The sequence below is a fragment of the Aptenodytes forsteri genome, unplaced genomic scaffold (assembly GCF_000699145.1).
Source record: "Aptenodytes forsteri isolate BGI_AS27 unplaced genomic scaffold, ASM69914v1 Scaffold139, whole genome shotgun sequence".
Lineage (NCBI taxonomy): Eukaryota > Metazoa > Chordata > Aves > Sphenisciformes > Spheniscidae > Aptenodytes > Aptenodytes forsteri.
The window spans coordinates 4878954-4900308 of record NW_008794414.1 but is presented as its reverse complement, the minus strand read 5'-3'; the positions used below and the strand labels follow the sequence as shown (position 1 = coordinate 4900308).

Here is a 21355-nt window from a genome sequence, read left to right as displayed (position 1 = left end):
TGAAGGGTCTGGAGCACAAGTCTTACGAGGAGCGGCTGAGGGAACTGGGGTTGTTTAGCCTGGAGAAAAGGAGGCTGAGGGGAGACCTCATCGCTCTCTACAACTACCTGAAAGGAGGTTGTAGCGAGGTGGGTGTCGGTCTCTTCCCCCAAGTAACAAGCGATAGGACGAGAGGAAATGGCCTCAAGTTGCACCAGGGGAGGTTTAGATTGGACATGAGGAAAAATGTCTTTACTGGAAGAGTGTTTAAACATTGGACCAGGCTGCCCAGGGAAGTGGTTGAGTCCCCATCCCTGGAAGTATTTAAAAGACGTGTAGATGAGGCGCTTAGGGACATGGTTTAGTGGGCATGGTGGTGTTGGGTTGATGGTTGGACTTGATGATCTTAGAGGTCTTTTCCAACTTTAATGAGTCTATGATTCTATGATTCTAATTTAAGTGTCATAAGGATGATTCTTCCTTTGATAATTTTTTTTATTGTTGAAACTTAAAGAAGTTGACACATGTTGATATCTTGAAAAGATGAAATGCTATTATTTGCATTTATTAACTTATGAAATCATGTTTTCCTTTGGACTACAAGAACTGTCGATATAACAAAAATCTATACTTTTGACTAAACAATCTCTTTTGCTGCTGAAATGCAATTAGACAGTGAGTTGCTGTTCTGAAGTATGACACATGCACTTTCAATGAAAGATCTTAAAAATGTTTCTTAAACTTTATATACTATGTGACAACTCTCACTCATGCAGAAATATGTCATTTTTAAAAGGATTTGAAATTTGGTTTACCTTTTTTTTCATTCTCTGTTGAAAATTGATTTTCAAAGACCAATATAATGCAGTGAAATTCAATAAAAGTTCATAGTTTTCTCATAGGCAAGTCTGAAATGCACATTAAAGCAAAAGTAATCTTTAAATTTACTTGTTGTATCCTCAGTGCCTGTCTTAGTCATTCTTAATGTCAATAAATTGGTAATTCATCAGAGGTTGGGGAAAATTTTGTTGATTCTTAATTATTCAAAACTCTTCCTGTTTAAGGATTAAAAGGTCATATCCAGGGCAAGAAAAATATACCATCTATTACTACTATGTCAATTTAACATTATTGTTGTCAAAATTTAAATAGTCCTCAAATGTAGTTCAGTATTTAACACACTTCTTAAAAAAAAAAAAAAAAAAAAAAAAAAAAAAAAAAAAAAAAAAAAAAAAAGTCTGAGCTTGAAAATTAATTGGTTTCTGCAAAAAATTGTACCCTACCCTTTTTGGTACTTTGACATATTCTGCCCCTTGGCCTGCCTTTCAGCCACGGTCCGACAGATACACAGCTCTTTACACTTGTATATGACCATATTGGTCAGTATTTGAGCATTCCTTTTCAGAAATACCAGAAGATACTTGAGAAAACCCGTATGTCTGAGGACTTTTGCTTAGTATTTTATAATGAATTCTTAGTTATGAGGTGAAATTGGAGATAAGTAGAAGGAACTGCATTCTATAGGAAGGAACTAAATTCAAGACTTTTCAAGTTCATGGCTCAGCAGCTTGTTAGGAGAAAGAAGGTTAAGGAGAGTCCAGTCTTTCCTGCTTACAGCAATGCAGAAGCTTTATTGCAGAAGACTTTCTCATTGAAAACCAGCTCAGAGTATAACTCAATACAGTGCTAGAGTGAGTCTGTGATTAATCTGAATGCAGAGTACAGTGAGCCCCATTGTGTATAAGGAGGAGGGAGCAGAAGCATTTTACAAAATATGAGGACATGACCTTTAAATATAAAAGTAATACAAAGTAATTTTGTAGTGTTTCAAGTTACATTTAAAATAATTAATTATACAGATGAATGGTGAACTTTCAGCAGAAACAAGTACTGAAAAACTAAGGTTTTTATACCTATCTCACAGTGACATATGAAAATATTTAATTTTTTTTAGTGTCAAATTTAGCAATTGTGTTAATACCTAGTTCATTATCATGTGAACCTCATGTCTCAACAGCTATTTCATATTATATCAATCAAATTATTTAAGTAAAGTAATACCGGGTGATTTTTTTAGTGTACTCACAAGAAATTTGTTATCTGGTGCTGTCAGCCAAATTGTCTCATAAATATTGCTGTTCTTCCTGCAAGAGAATAAAAGTGTGTAATTCTTTTAGACAGAAAAAGTGAAATGTGACACAATACAACAAAGACTAGGTGTTCCTATAATTTTATTTTTAATCCACTCAAACTAAAGTAAAGAAACTTGGGTTGGTGGTGGGGTGGTGAAAGATATAATACCTGTAAGACTACAGAAAGCCTTTTTAGCTTCATTGCCTCAGGTAAAGGTATTTGTCTATGCCACTGGAAACTGGCCAATTTATTGAACTTTGCCAGCAGGAATTCATTTAGACCAATATGCTATGGTATAAGTATTAAATGTATTTTAAAAATCACTAGCTACATTTCTACGGGGCATTAGGTTCTGTCAAAAGGGTTAATTGTCTCATGTGTTATATATAATTGTGTAAAATTCTCCATTTCTTCTGCCATTTTACTACCCCCTTTGTCTTACTAAATGCTAGAGTGTGAACTGCAAATGTTGTTATGTCTACCAAAATGAGGAGTCCTGAAATAATGCAAACCTTGGCAAACTGTGAACTCTTCATGGGCAAGGTCAGAAGCCCGCTGATAGACTGAGAGAGTAGAAACAAAATAGGTTTAGCTGCAGTCTTCAACAAACTGCCTCTCATTCTGTTTCAGCCAAGTCAGAGTGAAAAGACCAGGTCGGCAAGAGGGACCTAAAAGGCAAGGAGCCATGTGACTGAGTAAAGAAGCAACTCAAAAGCTGTGAATAGGACTTTTAGGGGGAAGGGAAACAAGGAAAGTAATGAGCTTCAACAAGTATACCATATATGGAGCAAACTGATGATGAGAATCTAAATTCTCTTGTGAGGTATTTTTCTTCCAGCATCTGCTAATGGTGCAAGTGGAAACTTTAGATGGGAACCAATACTAGAGATGTCTCAATCTAAATCTTAAACTGAATTTGTAGGAGTTATGGTTTACAGTTCCCTTCCCAAAGAAGGCTGAGGAGGGAGGAGATGCCTCAATTAGAACATACCTGCTAGTGAAATCTCTTAAGAAGTAGGTAGAGAAATTACATGAGAAAGCTGTCAAACTGAGTGAAATCTGGAATCGGAGGGTGTGGATAAGATGATTAGCCACAAGCCAGGAAGATCCACAATAGCACCTACTGTGAATGAGGAAAACCTGGCTAACAAGTGGTTTCTACTCACAGGTCTTCTTCATAGGGAAATGGTCCCTTCTCAGGCAGTGATGCATTACAATGCTGCCCACAGTAACTGAAGTTTCTAGCCTAATGACAGTGGAGAAAAAATAAAATGAAAACCTGGCAGGCTGGAAAAGCCGTGAGATTAATGATCACCCTTCCCATGAGGAAGAGATGTATTGGTCATGAGTGACTCACTCCTGCATGTGATGAAAAATTCGGTCTAGGGACTGGACCTAACATTGTGGGAAGCCTTCTGTCTCCCAGGAGCTTAAATCTGAGGGATTTTGCCAAAGCCATCTAGCCAAATGACAATTAACTAGGACTGCTCATTCATGTGGCCATGACCGATTTCAGTGTGACTCTAAGCAGATCAAAAGTGACTACGAGACTCTTGGAGGAAGGCTGAGAGGGTCAGAGCCGTTGTAATGTGCTAGTCAGTCCTCCTGGTCATGCAGGAAAAATGTGTCCTACGATGCTTATGTGCAGAAGCAGTGTCACCAAAGAGGGCTTAGGCTTCTTTGACAATAGCATGAACTTGCAAGGAAATACAGGGTGAAATAGAACTGCATAGCCTGAAGAAAAGAATAATGTTTCAACTTTAGAAAAGCTACACAAAGAGCAGGCAGATTCTTCTTTGTTTCTGTGATGGATTACATGAGAAGTGATGGGCTTAAACTGCAACCAGAAAGAGTCTGTTTTGATATAAGGAAAACTTCCAGTGCTAAGCAGAGTTGTACTTGCTCATAGATTGACTCATAAGGCATTGAGAGTGCCATCATGGCAGGACTGTACAAATGGGCTGCGCAGACAGCTTTGATCTATTGAGTTATTTTTCAGCCATATGTTTCTATTTTTTTTGTATTATCATAGAATGAACATATTCATATCAATGCTTGCAACTGCATTCAGAAATAGTAGGATAAGACAAACTATGGCTACCAACAGACTAAAGTTTTTCCTCCATTTCTTTGGCATTCTGTGAAAACTTCTGAAAGTAAATACTATATACTAGATATTATATTGTCTAAATGTTATGTTGTAATGAAATTATAAGTGAAAAGTAAAATTGAAATTGGAATTTTCTACATTATTTAATTTCTTTGAGAAATCAGAAAGTATGAAATCTGATGTTTTAAACCAGGAGAGATGTATAGATCAATTTTTAACAATTTAATAATCTGGTTTCTGTTGGAAGAATGACATGGAGTTGCTTATTCTACAGTAATAACTGGTGAACAGAGGGGCTGGGAGCTGCAGACCTGTTAATCAACCATCTAAACCAGAAAATCAAACATCAGATTGATTATTTGCATTTAGATAATTATTCCCATTGAAACCCATCCTTGTTAAATACCAATCTCATCACCTCAAGTGCTGTGTCACTCTAACACTAGGTGCATACAGTACATATTCATTTTTAGATTTGATTTTTCCTTCATGACTTTAACTCCCTTATTAACTGCTATGAATTACAAATATTATAACATATATACTTTCCAAATGACAAAAACACCCAGCCTTGGTTTTTTGCTATAGGGATTTTATTTTGTTTGTCATAATCCAAGTTTCATAACAAGCACAAATATGATAATGCATTAAACAAATGTCAGTCTTGCGTACTACACTTACCCTTGTAAACTATAGATAAACTTTGAAAAAAATTATCCCACCCCCCAAAAAAATTCTGACTAGATCAATGACATTTCTTAATCGTATCTAGCACACTTGTTTAATAAGATTATTTTCCTCTTCAACAGTTTGTATATTCAAGCATTTCTCATGGGTGTTTGTACAGCCAGATGTGTATTACTGCCATGATTTTGTGAAGGAGAGTGATCCAGGGTTTTCTTCACTGTGCTCTTACTTCAAAATCTAGTTCTTTTCTTTGCCTTAAGCTCGTCTTTTGACAAGTGCAGATATCTTGAAGCTCCGGCGTGTTAGTGTTTTGATCTAGTAATGTGTTGAGGATGTAACTGCTTTTGCATTTTGTCATCTACTAAACCAGTCATTATGACCTGCTACTCCTACCATATTCTGAACTTTAAATATTATTTTGCTGTGTTCTCAGTCAAACTAAACTGAAGTATAATAACTCAAGCATACTATTTTAAACTAACTCGTGTAGTGAAGTTTTGAAGTTTAGGATCCCACAATAAGTCAATGATAGTCTGTGGAAATGAACTGTAGATTTTTAGTGCCAAGCATTATCTTCCAACTATTAAACTTGTTTCCCTGTTGTATCTTTCTTTTAGCGGTGAGAGTTTTGAGTTTAGAATTTCTTTTATTTAATTTTTAACATAAGTCCTAATCACTATTGTATAGAGGAAGGATATAGCAACAGCTAAGTAAAACATTATTGAAAAACAGGGTGGCATTTCAACAAAACTTTCCTTGAATGTTGAGAATTCAGAGAAAAATAATAAAATATGTATTCTGGATGAATCTGATAGCTTCTAGAGTCTAGTATTTCCAGCTATAGAAGATATATAAGGTTTATATTTAATGTATTTTGAATACAAGTGACTTAGAATTAATAATTTTAAAAAGATTAGCTAGGGGAATCTGGAATGGTTATATTTCATCTGGAAGTCCTTGATATCTTCAAAGGAAGACTGGATTGACAGTTGCTAGGTACACTACATCTTTACTTGGGAATCTATGTATGTTTTCTTAACAGGAAGTAAAATGGATTTGAATACCTATTCAGATGGATTTCCATTGCAAACTGTTTTTCTCTGGTGGATAGTAAAATTGTTTTAAATTGCAAATGAAAGAGGTACTCAAGAGGAATATATTTCACTATTTTGTGAGTAGATGTTTTACTGATGATTATTTACACCAGCTTTTTTACTCTTAGTGTGATTGATACTGCAGTAATCATACTCCAATGAGCAACTACTATTATGATATAAACCACAATTATCCAGTTGCATTTCATTATCTGAAGCAATGCTTCTTGTATCTCCTTCTGGGTCATTTTTTTTCATATATTTTTAAATTCTTATTGTTCACAGTCTTTCTAGTAAATCTTTAGTAGAGAGAAATATGTTTCTCACTTTCAGATGGGACCATAATAGCTTTTTCAGGCACTGGCTTTCAGTTGTTACCATTGTCTCTTTACTAATATGCATGTTGCTGCTGGTATTTTAATTATGGAGATTCACTGTTGTGAAACTCTGTAACACAAGTATCTTCTTTAAAGAAGCACAATAGCAATATTATCATTAAGGTAATGTCCAAATTTAGGAATAGGTGTTAAATATTGCAGGATTAAATTAAGCCATACATCTGTTAAGTGAATTTTTTTGTTTTTTAATTTAAGTAAAAGTAATTGCAGTCCTATTATTGGAACATCACAGATGTGTGAAGACTAGGTTTTGTGCTTTTGTCCTTAGGGCTCCCATTATACTTTCATGTAATAGGTGCAAATCTGTTATTTCTTTGTAATATTCATCCGTTACTGCTGTGCTGGTACTGTTCAATGCATCACAATCCTTTTGAGTGAGAAAGCAAATGAAAGTTTGATGGTATGCAGGTTTGCAATCATAGTTCAGATAGCCATTTGTTCTTTGATACTGCTTACATGCCATAAATTGATAAAAACTCTCAATATACAAATCTTTTCTTTCCTTGCATAAGTTCAAGACCTCTGTTAGGAGTGATTTGTATTCAACTGATTTGTTTTTTGGGGGAGCATTCCTGAGTCTTACTAGCCATACTTTGTTGTCTCCAAAAGTATTTGTCAAATATCTGCATGTATGGGAGCTCACCAAAACATGCAAGCTCTCTGTATACTTTGTACAGCTGGCTAATACAAGGGCAGTCAGTACAAGAATTGAAAAGGAAGCTTGTAGAATTATAGGACCGGTTTCCAGATGAGACCTCAAGACTTTCTCAGGCCTTTCTTCCTCTACTTATATGTAGGATTCAAAGGAAAATTTTTAGTTTCCAGATGGATTAAGATGATCCACAAGAAGTGGATCCACAAAGTGCTAATATTGAACCAGAACAAAGATCCATCTAGTCCTGTGTTATATTTCCCTATGTCTTTCCAGCCAGCTGCTACTTTGGGACTTCTTCAGTCAGCTGATAAGGGTCTTCCTGAATTTTGCCTACTGTGTCTTAATTGTCTATACTCTTTAAAAGTATTTGATCTCTTTTTTTAAATTCTTTTGACTCCCAAGAGAGATTTTATAAAATTTATTATATAAGTTGAAACATATATAATTTTGTTTCTCACTTTTGTTCTCATCTATCAACCATAGTGAGAATGATTCAGCCTACAGGGATCTATAGGAACAGACTCTAAAGCAGAAGTCATGTTTATGCTTATGCATTATTCAGTGTTATATCAACCCTCTCCTCTATATAAATGTTCATATATTCTGGTTTTTTCCCTTTCTTTCTTCAAGGAACTCAATGCTGAGTTCATTCACTCTGAGTGCATTTGCAATCCAGTGCATCTAGTCTTGAGAAAAATCTGAGTTAGGCATGAAAATACTAGAAATCATGGCAGTAATCCAAATCTTTTTACCCCTTGAACCATTTAGCTGGTAAAATGTGATCAACAGACAATAGAGAATGGCATCATCCCTGATAGGTCAGGAGGCAGACGTAAATGTTACATTAAATCGTTCGTATGCTCCCATGTTTTCCGGAACACGTTGACAGATCGCTTTGCTTATCGTAGCTTATATGGATTTTCAGCCTAAACTCTAAAATCTACTACAGCTTGTAAAACCAGCATCAAGAATTCCTACATTCAGTCTATAGGAAGTTATACGTATATTTGAATGTATTCACCAATGTATGATGTATTTCATGTGAACTGTTGCATGCTTCTTTCAAATTTTCTCTGATTCCCTGCTTTTTTCAATGCACATATGCTCTCGGATAACAAAATTGCACAACCTTACCACAACTTACCTATCACATTGAGCAAACAAAAGCCTAGAAAGGACAGAAAATAAGACTAACCAACTAATAATTCCAAATGTTAGTTATACACTCTTTCTTATTCATTCATTAACATAAGATTATCACAGCATGGATTCATGTTTTTTTTCCAAAGTGCTCCAAATTGTGATGATCTTGCTACCTGTTCGCAATCACTTAACATCCCAGAGGCATGAACTGTATTGTTGCTTTAATGCATGAGATAAAGTTAAGAACTATTTAATGAATTTACATTCTTGTGAAGCTATTATATTTTAATTAGCTGTTAATGAATGTAAATCAGCAGTTATGTAATGCAAACAATTGATGAAGAAGGCTACAGAGTCTCAATTGTTTGGGGAAATCCAGATATATGGCCAGAATAAATTAAAATAATAAGGGGTTCTTTTTTTATTTGGAAAATTTCTGATAAGGAGGGAGACCTGCAAAGTTACACGACATCTAGAGGCTGCAAGAAAATGATAGATCAAATCATATGTGAAAGTGTGGGAGACTCTGATCTACTGTCTAAGTCAACACAATACTGAACAGGAGCTGGTGCCTACTCATTCCAAATGTTGCCCTTCAGTCTTGGCTGTTCCTGTAGGTACTCTGAGGGAATGGTCTCTGTCAAGCACTCTGTCCTGACAACTAACACCTACTATATTATTGCTTCTTGCAGAGGACCAGTTGTGATACCTGAGACTCACACTGTCATTAATCATCTATCACATTAGAACTGTGAGCCTCTCATTTACAATACAGGTTTTTCAGGAAATAGGATTAAAGCAAGCATGGGACACATAGAGTTTTCAAACATACAATTGCTTCTATTGAAATTTTTAAGAATTGGAAAAACCTGGAATCAGGGCCCTTATCTCTAGATCATACTGCCCTTAAGAGTCCTCAGGGTGGCATGTGCTCATTGAAAGGCACATTTCCTCATCATCTCATGAGGATCCTGTGAATTCATTGGAATAGACAATTTCATTAAAATAAATAGGTAAAAAAGGTCAAACAAACCCCTAATAAATAGCAGTTTTGAGATTACACTTTAAAATCCTCTTATAGAAACTGAAAACAGTTATTGCAGTGGTATTTGCTCAAAGGTCTGAAATAGTATCTCACAGAGGAGTGAACAATTCCGTTCAGTTTCAACTGAATGTGAAAGTTTAAAACCCAGTTTTTGAGAGCTTAATCGGCTGCATTCCAGCAGAGGGCAACAATAATAGGGTACAATTCACAAAACAAGATAATAGTATGGAAGGGTATTCTTCTGGATTACTGCTTCTCTTGCATGAAGACTGTTAAGGAAAATAAAATAAAATTTAAAAAAAAAGAAAAGTTGCAATCATTGTGCATACCTGAAGCCAAAGCCTGCTCAGCTGCTCACCCTGCTGAGGAGTGATGTGTTCCATGTTCTTACTTGTTTCTTCTGCAGAGCAGGCACAGCCATCACTGTGAAAACTATCCATCTGTGGTGGCAACATCTAGTGTGCAAAATTAACTGAATTTGGCCATGGTGCATTCTTCTCTATGTCTCACTTCATATCATCTCTCTGTCCAGCATTCTTCATAACTATGATGTCCTAACATATTTGGCCAGCTGAATTTTTGGAACATATCTAGTCATACATGTTTGTACCCTTATCACAATCAATTATGCTTCAAACCATTCTTATATGATAGCTTCCACTAAAATCTGTTCTTCCATTATTGGTCTCATATCAACATCACTTGCCTATTTACTAGTCAGATGCAACATACTACAGAGACCTTATTTTTGATGCTTTCTTCCTCCTTCCACGTTTAGGTGATCACGAAATCCTAAACTACTTTCTTTACTGTGTTCTTAGTTTTTCCTAATTTGCATTCACAGAAGTTGAACCAGAATAGAATTTCACCCCTCAGCACCTGTTTTTTGAACATGAAGTAGAAGCAGGTAGTTCTTGCTAGCTTCAATTCAGTTTTCATAATGCTTCCTGTATATTTGCCTTCAGAACAGAATTTGTTAACTAGTCTCCTCTTGTGCCACTCCTGATTTTATATTGCTCTAGTTGAACACATCTTTCTAAAGAACGTTCTCAGAGTGCCTGCCTTTCTTTCTTAGTGTAGTATCTGCTAAGATGTTTTATTTAAAAATATTATGTGCATATATGTTTGCAGTGTATCGTACTGGTGTCCTCTGATGAAAACAAATGTTATTCATTTGCATCAGTTACACAGTGTTGTGTGCTGTGATTGTGCTTAATAAAAAAAGAGTATTACAATGAGTTCAGTAACGTTATGGAAGACTGAAGGAACATTTCTTTTTTAGATTATCAAGTAACAGAAGATTTTTTTCTCTTTTCATTTGTGAAAAATGTTTACATTTAGAATTTGATTCTTAAGGATTGGTGGATCTGGATTATTTGTAGATGTGTGTATTTTGTAACATGCTGGGAAGAACAATGTTGGCTAATGTTTTTCTTTCCGTATTCTCAAGACAGTGTATCTCATAGTCTTAAAGATCAGTGACTTCTGCTGCCTAATTGTAGAACTTTTTTGGTTTTTATGTAATGTCTAATACTGAATGATAAACATTTAGGGTGTTCCTAAAACTAATCACACTTAATATTTTTTAGTTCCAGGTAGAACTGAACACCTATAATGCAATTTGCAAACTATAATGTAATTAAAAATAACGCATTTCAAGAAATCATCACCATATTACCTGAAGGATAAACATGATTGGTTTAATTCATCAAAGTAACAACAGTTAAAACAACTATGCAATGTAGGTGCTTAGATCGTACTTTAAAAAAAATGAGCTGGAAATTTGTGAATGAGAAAATGATGTTTGGGCCATGCAATTACATTTTCCACGAACATTTAAAAGTACACAAAGCTCCTAATTATTTCTGTTAAAAAAATTAATCTCTATATATGAAGTAAACAAAAATACTGCCAAAGTATTTAATATGTAACTGTAACTTGCCCCTAAAGAGATATTTTCAATATTTTGTTTAGAATAGTATAATCTCTTTTTCTTGACAATGTTCTTTCATAACTTAAATTTTTCACAGTATTGGCTGTAGTCTTTGCTTAAACTAGAAAGAAATACACAGTTTTGATAAGGATTTTAATAGCGTCTACTAACACAAACAGGGATTTATCATGCTGGAGTATTTCATGTCAGATTTAGGAATAAATCCCAACAGTCTTAAAATCTCTGTTTTTCTGTCAAAACCCTGTGTTTTTCATCCATCTTTTCTTTTAAGAAATTGTGTAAGATAGTTGGTATCTTATAAAGCATGGATTCATTTTGTTTTAATACTTTGTCCACCAAATGTCCTAGCTCCTCTAATGCTTCCCCTTAACTTACATTGAAGAAAGGAGGAAACTGAAGCTGATGTACCTGCAAGAAGGGAGGGTGGAAACGTTCTTCTGACACTTTTGATTCAGGATACATTTGAAAACCAACTGAAATTGCTTGCCAGCATGTTCTTGACAGTGAGAACTATCCTTTGATAGTGAAACTGCAGGATATCAGTGACAGTCTTACAGGCTTGCTCAGTATTTGTATGAAGAATGCAAAGAGGTTACCACTGCAGCAAACAGTCTGTTTTTAAAGTCTGCAAAACACAGTGGCACTCACATCTCTGCATATAGTTGTTTAGAGATGATATTATAAACACTGGAGGAAATTCAGTAGTGATTATTTTTTTCTTCTAAAAAGATATCATACCTTTGGTTGAAGTAGTGTAAATGTTACACTGTGCTTTCAGGGCTTTCAGGGCTATACAATTGATTCCTGGTTGACAATGTCTTTAATTTGAAGATGTGTTTTACCTATTTACCCATAGCTACAAAAACAATTGTGAAAAGTTAACATAAGAGAGCAAAAAATAAATTCTAGGTATTAAGTATCTGTCATGAATGCACATGGTAGATTTACCAGGTTTGCTCAAAAGGGCTTATGCTTAAAATAAAAAAGAACATTTTTGTTCTACTAATGGCAGGAATGGGTATGTTCCACACTTAATTCTCCTTCTATTGGGCACTTTTGTGTCAGAAGGCTGGCAATGTTTATGTAGATGGAGTCAATGATCTGCAGGGCTAAATACAAACTCCTCATGAATCAGGTGTCTCAGACTGCTTTTCTCTTTACTTTTTACTTAGGGGTATTGAATGTTTTAAGAAAAAACTACTTGAACAATTATCAAAACTGATTTTGCACACTTGATTTTGCACCTAGGATACAAGGGTAGAGTAAGGGATGTTTCAAAGGCTATTCCAGCCCAGTTTTCCATTATTCTTTAAGGAAAGGAATTTGCTTAAAACTTGATGATTTTGGTGGATGGCAGTAAGTTGTTCTGAATTACTTATATAGTTATATACTCTAGTTTATGTTATCACTTCTAATCAGAAAAAAGCAAAAGAAGTAGCGTTGTAGAATTCAGAAATAACTTTGCATGTATTCTCCTTTCCTGTATTCTGAACAGCAGAATGAACCACACAATGACCACAGAAATGTCCCATTATTCACATGAGCTTGTCAAAGATTTCAGTCCCTTTACCTTTACTGCAGGAGATATATATATATTTTTTTTTTACATACATAATTTGGAACGGAATGTCTGATATATGTCTCTAAAATCCAATGTTTTGGTTCTTTTTCTTCTAATGACTGAGTATTAATCTATTTATTTATTCATTTTTATAGATTAAAAAAATCAACAGGAATTTTCCCGTAAACCAGCAGGTAAGAAAAAGAAAATTTGGAATTGTTTCATCTATAATTCTCATTTCAACAGTATTTAATTATGTGGTAGCTGTGCATTATTCTAGCTCAAGGATTCTCAGTAGATTTTCTTTAGCGAGTACCTTGCTGCCTCAAAATAGTTTGGTTTTTTTTTCTAAAGTCAAAGGGAACCGGAGTGTTTGGTCAAAGTAAGATCATGCCTAATCTTTTCAATTGAATCTGTTTAATGCATATATATATATATAAATGTTTTCTTCAGGCTGCATCTTACCCATTTTACTATAAAAGGGGGAATGGGATTGTTATGCTTTACAGAATTAGCTAGTATCCATCAATGTTCTAAAATTCTAAAAATGTATGAATTCTATTGTCCAAATGAAGACATAAAAAAATAATATTTGCACAAGGTTATGGAGCAGGCCGGTAGCAGAATTTGGAACAAACTGAATCATCTGACTGTCTCCAAGTTCATCCATTGGCAGTGTCATATTCCTGGAAGGCACTGCAATGTCTTAAAAAAAGGGAGTAGGATTCCTTGAATAGAGATGGTTTCTTGCAAAATGCACCATGAGCACAATTGCTGCTCTTCTCTACAGCTGTGTATCAGGTGATTGGATCCATGGGATAAAGGGATAGAGCCATGTGTCTTGAGAAATCTGTTCTTTCCACAATTTTTGTTTTTTTAAAGATGCAAACCTACAGGCAGCTCAAAGTTAAAGGCTGAAACTCTGAGGTTCTAGTTGCTAAAGACCATAGTAAGAATGGACAACAGCCACACCTCCTCAAAAGGATCAGCATATATTTTAGAAAACTCTGTAAACAAAGCATGAATATAAATATTCAGGGTAAAGCTCAGTACACTGTAAAGTGATCAAAGATTCGTTTGGAACATAGTCTGTTCCCATACTACAGTAATGCCATTAATTGTTCTGTAATATAGCACAACAACAGTTGAAAATGTGATCATTTTGCGGTGGGCTACTTATCATAGAGTACATGTCTAGTAAATTAAACCAATTAAGTATGCATGTGTTGTGTATCACAACTATTACATAGTGGGGATTTCTTTTTATGGAACTTGTAATAAGGGGAAACAGAGAAATCTGATTCATCAGAAGGAATAAATTACATCCTTGTAGAAGGAGAGAAATATGTATGGGGACTGAGCCGTAAACTTGCCTTCAAGAGGACAGATTTGAGGAAGAAAACTGCTTTCACCTCCCTTACTCCCATCTTCAGCCAGTCAATGTATTTCGCAGTTCCCTGTCTCTGGTCCAACTTTATTAATATGGAATTATTAATATGGAATTGTGCTGAGTGTAACTCACAGTGGAGGGAGTATTACTATTTTCTTTGCTGCTTTCTTCATGAGAAGGTCCACAAATCATAGTAAATGAATGACAATAATAACAACAACAACAATATGGTTATGTATAAATGAAGTTAGAATAAATAAAACATAATAATTAGGTACATTTTTATTTGCCCTTGATTCTCAATTCTTCATCTGCACTACAATTACTCACATTTTTAGATACTTTTATCTCAGTCTTGCCTCCTGAATTCACAGAAAGGAAGTGGTTTGTCACATGCAGCAACTGAAGATAACACTTGTATTAGGGCATTTTCAGAACAGTTTCTATAACATCAGTTACTGGCAGTGGCAAAGAAATGCTCCTATCTCAAAAGAAGGAAGGACAAAATGCCTAGTAAACAAAAAATAGTTAACTAGCTCTAACTGTAAAAAAAGACAACAAAAATATAAACAACAGTTATAATGTCCCACCAGGCTGACATATTAATTCAGTGATCTCTGCTGTTTTGGAACTCTTGGCATGTGTGGTCAGTAAGGCATTTTCCTCTTCATTAGAATTCCAGTGGAAAGCAAAAATAACTTTCTTGGCTTGAATAGCTTGTTGGTCATGTTATCTGTTAGGGCAGCCTGCAATTAATGTGTTCTTCTCTCATCAACATCGATCACTATATTCCAAAGGAATTACCATGGACCGTTTCTAGAAAGTCAGCCAAAAGGTCAAACTGAAAAGAGAGAGGCCAATTTGATGGACAGTGAGACTGATAAGGTCTCACAGCCCATCAAATACTGGAAAAGGAAAAGGTTTATTGATCTGTGGATGTCTTGAAATTTTAGGGAACATTAATTTCAAAAACAGACTCCCTTTTGGGTTTACCTTATGTAGAGAGGGTTGCGTTTCTTTTATTGTAGAAGGAGCTAGGAAATATCAACTAATTTAAGTTAAATAAGGTATTTCTGAGAAGAGTCAGAAAAGACTACACACATGTAAGGTTAATTTCTGACTTCTTATATACAGCAGATATTAACATGATATGCAGGGAAGGAACAGGCCTTTTTACTTGTTACATTAACACATAATTATTTATCTGAATATTAAATTATCATCTTGACTACTTTTGTCATCTTGACATTTATTTTAATAAAATACATTCTTGTCTAAGAGGCTGAATAGCTAGTTTTAACTTCTTTCTGCAAGCACATCATGAACTTCAACTGTGAAACTGATCTGATTGGGATTTTATTTCTAGATTTTTTCTTACAATATGTTTTGCCTAAAATGATTAGTCCAAACTACAAGCATGTTATCTGTTTAGGATGGAAATGCTTCTATAGCTTATTGTACGCCCTATGCATCTTGTTCAATAAAAATCAGTAATAAGACAAACTGACAGTTTCTAAGCACCTATAATGAAACATTTTCAAAGTCAGTTTATTGAAAAACATCTATTGACTAAGAATTTTTAGAGTACTATCTTTAGTCAATACAGGTGGAAAAGGTTTGTATGATCATGTGGCTTTTCAGTTCTCCCTCAGTGACAAAATTTCTACAGCATATTTTACATTTCTTCCCCATATATCTAAAAGATTCCTGATAAATACCAATAAATTTCAGTACTTAACCTTTTCTCTCAAATATCCTCCTTTTGCTAAATATCCAGTTACTAAGGAGTTTAATATATTTATCATACTTAGATATTACTAGTATCAAAAATGCATGTGAAGGTTTTGATTTTACAGCTTTGTTGATCTAAGCAAAATTTTCTGTAGAATTTTCCATCAACAATGACAACATTGCAAGTTAATCTTTTGACTGCTGTCTTGATCCTAGTATGCTTAAAAAAAAAAAAAAAGCATACTTAATTTCACTTAACGAATACCCATGGGGTTTTTTATGAGCACTAGCAGGGTAATTGAAGGTTATTTTCACTTAGAATTTTTGTATATATATGTTCATATGCATATATATAGAAATAAAATTAATATGTATATATGTATTTGTATATATACGTGGATTTTAATTAGTTGTTAAAGGTAAAGGGGGGGAAGGCAGTTGTCAAACTAGAGTCAAGGAACCAATCCAGTTAGAATTCCTTTATGAATATATTCTCAATTCGGAGCAGAAAATATCGGGACAGATCCATTAGCATTACAATGAGGAAACAAATGAACCTACATAGGTGTGGAAGATACTGTAACACTGACAATGTTATCCAAATGTCTCAATGTTGCAATAAGTTAAAAAGAGAAGAGAAAAAGTGATTAGAAAAGACTTGTTGACTGCACATAATGTAGCAGCTTTCCTCTAAGGCAGTAATTGTGAAAGTAGGTTTGTCTGAAAAATTATTAGAAAGATAAGATACATTTATTGGAAATTAAAAGTTCAAAGATGATGAGTATTGATAAGAAAGTGATAATTATATGGACAGCATGAAGCAATAAGAAGTTCTGAGAATGGTGTTAATACATTTAATAGTGGTGGAAAGATGATGCAAAAAATGCTGGAAGAGGACCACACAGACAAAATATTGTTGAAGAAGATTGTGGGAGAAGAGGGAAATAAACTTCCCCCTTTCTGAGCTGACAATGATGGAAAGAACACTTGAAGGTGGTAAAAAGTTAGAAAATTGGTTGCAGTTTCTATATTGGTACTATATGCATGGGCTACATATAGTACCATCTAAGACAATATCAGCAAGTAGTTCATTTCAGCAAGAGAAAAAAAAAATAATAATTTGGTACTGAAAGCATAATGCATATTTTAAATATGCACTAAAAATAATACTATGTCGTAGACAAAATTTCCATAATTCCGGAGGAAAAATGATAAAGACCTCATAGCAGAGATGCATGAAGAATAGAATATTTCAAGGTTTCATCCAGAGGCTTCTCTCTTTGATCAGCCAAGATGGAAGAGGAAACACAGGCATGTTTCCTTTTCTTGGAACTCATCACTGCTGTTCAGCTGTTACAGTGATTACAGCAAATGTCACCTCCTGAGAGAGCCATCATTAGGCAGGTGAGTTCTGAAAGGTGGCATCGACTTCCCTGCTAACCCTTTCCAAACAACAGGAAAATACACCCTACCTCAATAAACTATGGTCGTGTATTGAGGACAAGCACTGCCCATTCCGTTTCAATTCCCAATCTTTACATTAGCCACCATGAGTTTGCGAATGTGCTGATCTCAGCTGAAAATTGACTTGTTAGCATCTAAGGAAATCAGCATTAGATAGTCTTTCTTACAAAATCTTCCGATCCTTCTCAGAGTGGGAAACCAAATGTATTGCCTCCAGCTACTGGAGATTTTACTACACACTATAACCTTCATTTGCTATATGGGTTTTATTGGGATTTGGCATTTACCAATTGCCATGCCAGGAGGATGAATTGGTTACACCTGGTTTAGGTACGCAGTGGAATTCAAGGTTTAGAACTACACCTTGGTCTGGCCTTCAGTTCACCCGCTCCTGTCCCTACATGTACAAGTAGCTACAATGTTTATAAATTGCAGTTGGGAAAGTCCTTAGTTTCTGATTGCACTTTTAACTTATTTTACTCAACAAGCTAGCGGTGCACAGCAGATTCAGTACATTCCAAACCCGGGGAGCTGATTTTCCCTTTCACTGGATTATGGCTGTGCTCACATACATGTTCACAAATGCAATAAATAGCCTCTTGCTTCTTTACTACACAGACAAAAGTCAAGTCTCAAGGTTTCACATGAAATAAAGATTAGAATATCTTGGCAGAGCAGTGTATTTAAAACTTTCTTTTTCCATGCCGTATGTCTCATCTCTATTAAGATGAATTCAAAGGCTATAATCCTCCGCCTTTCATCAATGCTGAATTCACAAAAAAAAAGATAATGGGGAAGAATGCTATAAACCTTTAAGTTGAATGTTATTTCTCTTCTATCCACAGGCAACATGAGCATTTTTGAAAGATTTGTCTTGTCTCTACAGAAGATAAGATATTCTTGTTAAATAATTTTAATTTTCATTTTTAAGAAGAATCTTTCCCTCTAGAATTTTCCTGCATTTATGGGAAAAGAATTGGTAGCTGTCCTGTTCAAAGTTAACAGTTTATAATGAGACATATATGAGAATGAGACAGAGAGTGTTTCCATCTCCACAACTGTGTTTAACTCAGTTTTAAAACAACATCATGGCATAATGAACTGATGCAAGGCATCACTAAGGCAAGAAACTGGGGTATAATTGTGCATGTCAGATTCAGCAGCACTCAGTTGTCATGAATCCCAGTGTTTTCCAGGCATATTTATGTTTTTGATGACGTTCACAAATATACATGGATATGCCATTTTTCTCTTACTTTTGATATAATTTAATAAAAACCAACTACATGCAGCTGTACCAGATCAGCTGTATATCACCTCATATTCTGGCTTAATAGGCTGCTGTTCAGCTTGATTAAAGTTACACAGTTAGAACAATCTCATTTAAAATAACTTCTGAATATTCAGCTCAGTGAGCGTATGTAATAAAACCTAACTTATAATTGCTGTATAAAGGTGAATACACACAAATGTCACGGTGGCTGGCTTGCCTGTCACTCAAGCCAGTGTCCTTTGCTGCAGATGTGTTGCATCTCTATTACACTTAAAAAGGTGAATTGCATTGTTCAGGTGGATTGATAGGACAACATCTGTTCCAGTGATAAACATCTGTATGAAACATGATTTTATTTGGTTTTTAATTGCAGAATAATAACCTCCATGATGACATTGTTATTGTATTAATATTTTTAAAGTGGAATGATTAAAAAGTGGTCTACTGAAAGGTGACATAACCTCAAAATAAATCAAGTCATTACTCTAGAAGTACATTAAGGACATTGGTTTTGTTCCCTCTCCCTAGGTGTATTTTGTTTTCTTTTATTATTTTTTTTTTTCCTGATTTTGCATGACTTGAATTAATTATTTTTCAATATGCCATTACTGTAGTTCCTCAGAGTAACCATTCTGCAGCTCTTGACTGACAGTTATTGAACTTTCAGGTCCTATGGTACATCTGCTCTATCACCATCTGTTGTCACAGTAAGGATTTGATCAGGTTTGTTTTGAAGGAAAATCTCTGAAATGAAGCTTCCATTGTTAAATGTTTATAGAAACACACAGGGGGAGCTGAGTTCTTCCTGTTAAATTAAGCAGAAATGCACGATAGGGTGTAAATTATGCCGTGTTAATTCCCTGCATTGTATTGTCAGCTATCTATGGCACTCGGCATGGATTATTACTCCATAACATAAACCCTTGAAAGGCTTATGTTGCTTATTAATACTTTATTGAGCTTTCTGTAAAATAAAAGGAATATCTATCTATCTATCTATCTATCTATCTATCTATCTGTCTATCTGTCTATTTATCTAAATATGTTTGCCTGACATGAAATACTTTTCACTGAGCAGTTTCTTTAATTGCTTTAGATGCTTCTGAGGCACTCTCTATTATAAAAACTATGCTTTCTGCGGCTAATAAAAGATTTTTCTTCCCTTTACGTTGTAGTGCAGAGTAGCTTTTGAACTTCAGGACATAAAATTTTTAGAAGGGCAATACACACCATAGACTGTTAGAGATTTTAGGCTGAGGAAACCATGTTGACTTTTGAAAGGAAGGTCAGACTGCTTCCTGAAGATACTGGATTACCTGATGAGCTATTCATGTTGTGAGTCACTTGATGCAGTTATTGGATAGCAATGCTTATATCCTGGGGCTGCATACCCTATAGCTCATGAGAGGATGGAAGTAATTTGGACACCCGCTGGAAATTTAGATGATAGAAAAGAGTGATTAGATCAAGTTCTTATTTAAATCTCAAACTATAAGTCTCAAGCTGTGTATCAAATCATTTCTGCATGTCCAGCAAATTCAATTTTGCCTCAAGTATAGATTTCATCCTCATTTACATATTTTTCTCATTTATCTTCTCTTGTTTTTTTTTTTTCTAATATTAACTTGTTAGTATAACAAGTATTATTTAGCTATTTTTTTCTCTGCAATATTACTGTCACTCCCTGAAAATTGCTTTCAATAAGGGTAAGTTTTGCCTGACCAAATTTAGTGACCACATCCATGTTAGATCTGTGTTCAGATTTTAGTCAATACAGGGATGAATGTACTGTATTCTCCACTAAAGGCTTAAATAGGGCAGATGAATGAGGGGAGTCTAAATGCCTTGCTCTATTGTAGACATTTAAAATTGAGTGAAATAAACAGACACATCCACAACTAGTTGTTATTAAGTGGAATCCTAAATTGATAAACAGATAAACAAATGTTACTTATTTTTCTCGTTCTGGAAGAAGAGTTACTAGTTATTGTACGTATTTTAGTGACATTTCAAGGGTAGAGGACTTAGGAATCTGTGGCGAAGTGATGTGATGCCAGGCTGTTACCCGTTTGGTTCCTGAAGAACAGAGAACCATCTGGATAAGGTCCAAAACACCTGGGGTGTAGCACTACCTCAGGCAGCTCACAGGGACAAGTATGATAGCCCATCTCTTTGTGGCTTAGGGGTCTGAGTCAAAGCTTCATTCATTTCAGGTTCAAAGCTCTGAATGCTTCCACAAAGAGGCTTTTTAAGAAATCAATGGAAGTTCCTGCTCTAAATAAATAAATAGATAGATAAATAGATAAATAAATAAATACATCTACTTTACAAAAGAATATGTTTATGCCTATTTTTGAGTGACAGTCATGGCTTAAAAGTATTGAACTGGTAAGTGGACAGCTTGGTCTACTGCTTTCCAGATTAAGGTGTTCTTACCAGATCTTTCACCTTGCTTTACACTCCTCTCAGGTGTGAAATCAGGCTTTTTCTGATCCCACAGGTCTTGCATGTCTTTCTGCAGTGTCATTTCTTCAACAGGAGCTGTATACCTTAGCTTTTAGCTTGATGGTTAGGTTAGAAGATGAAAGACACAGGTTTGACACACTGACTTTTCGAGTGCTGTAATTGCTAGGTTGCCATAATAAGGGCTTTCCCTTCAGCTGCTACTTCTTGCAATAATATGATCTTAACATTTTTTAATAAACCGGACCCTGCCTGTGTGCAGCCAGGGTTCTTCC

At 35.0% G+C, this 21355-nt stretch overlaps 1 protein-coding gene across 1 annotated transcript in view; it reads left to right on the top strand.

Moving 5' to 3' along the window:
• Positions 1-21355, top strand: part of SNTG1 (syntrophin gamma 1) — a 190891-nt gene that overhangs the window by 105493 nt on the left and 64043 nt on the right. Inside the window, exon 11 of the mRNA XM_019474602.1 lies at positions 12915-12953. Within this exon, the coding sequence (XP_019330147.1) occupies positions 12915-12953 (39 nt within the window). The remainder of the gene's footprint in view (positions 1-12914; positions 12954-21355) is intronic.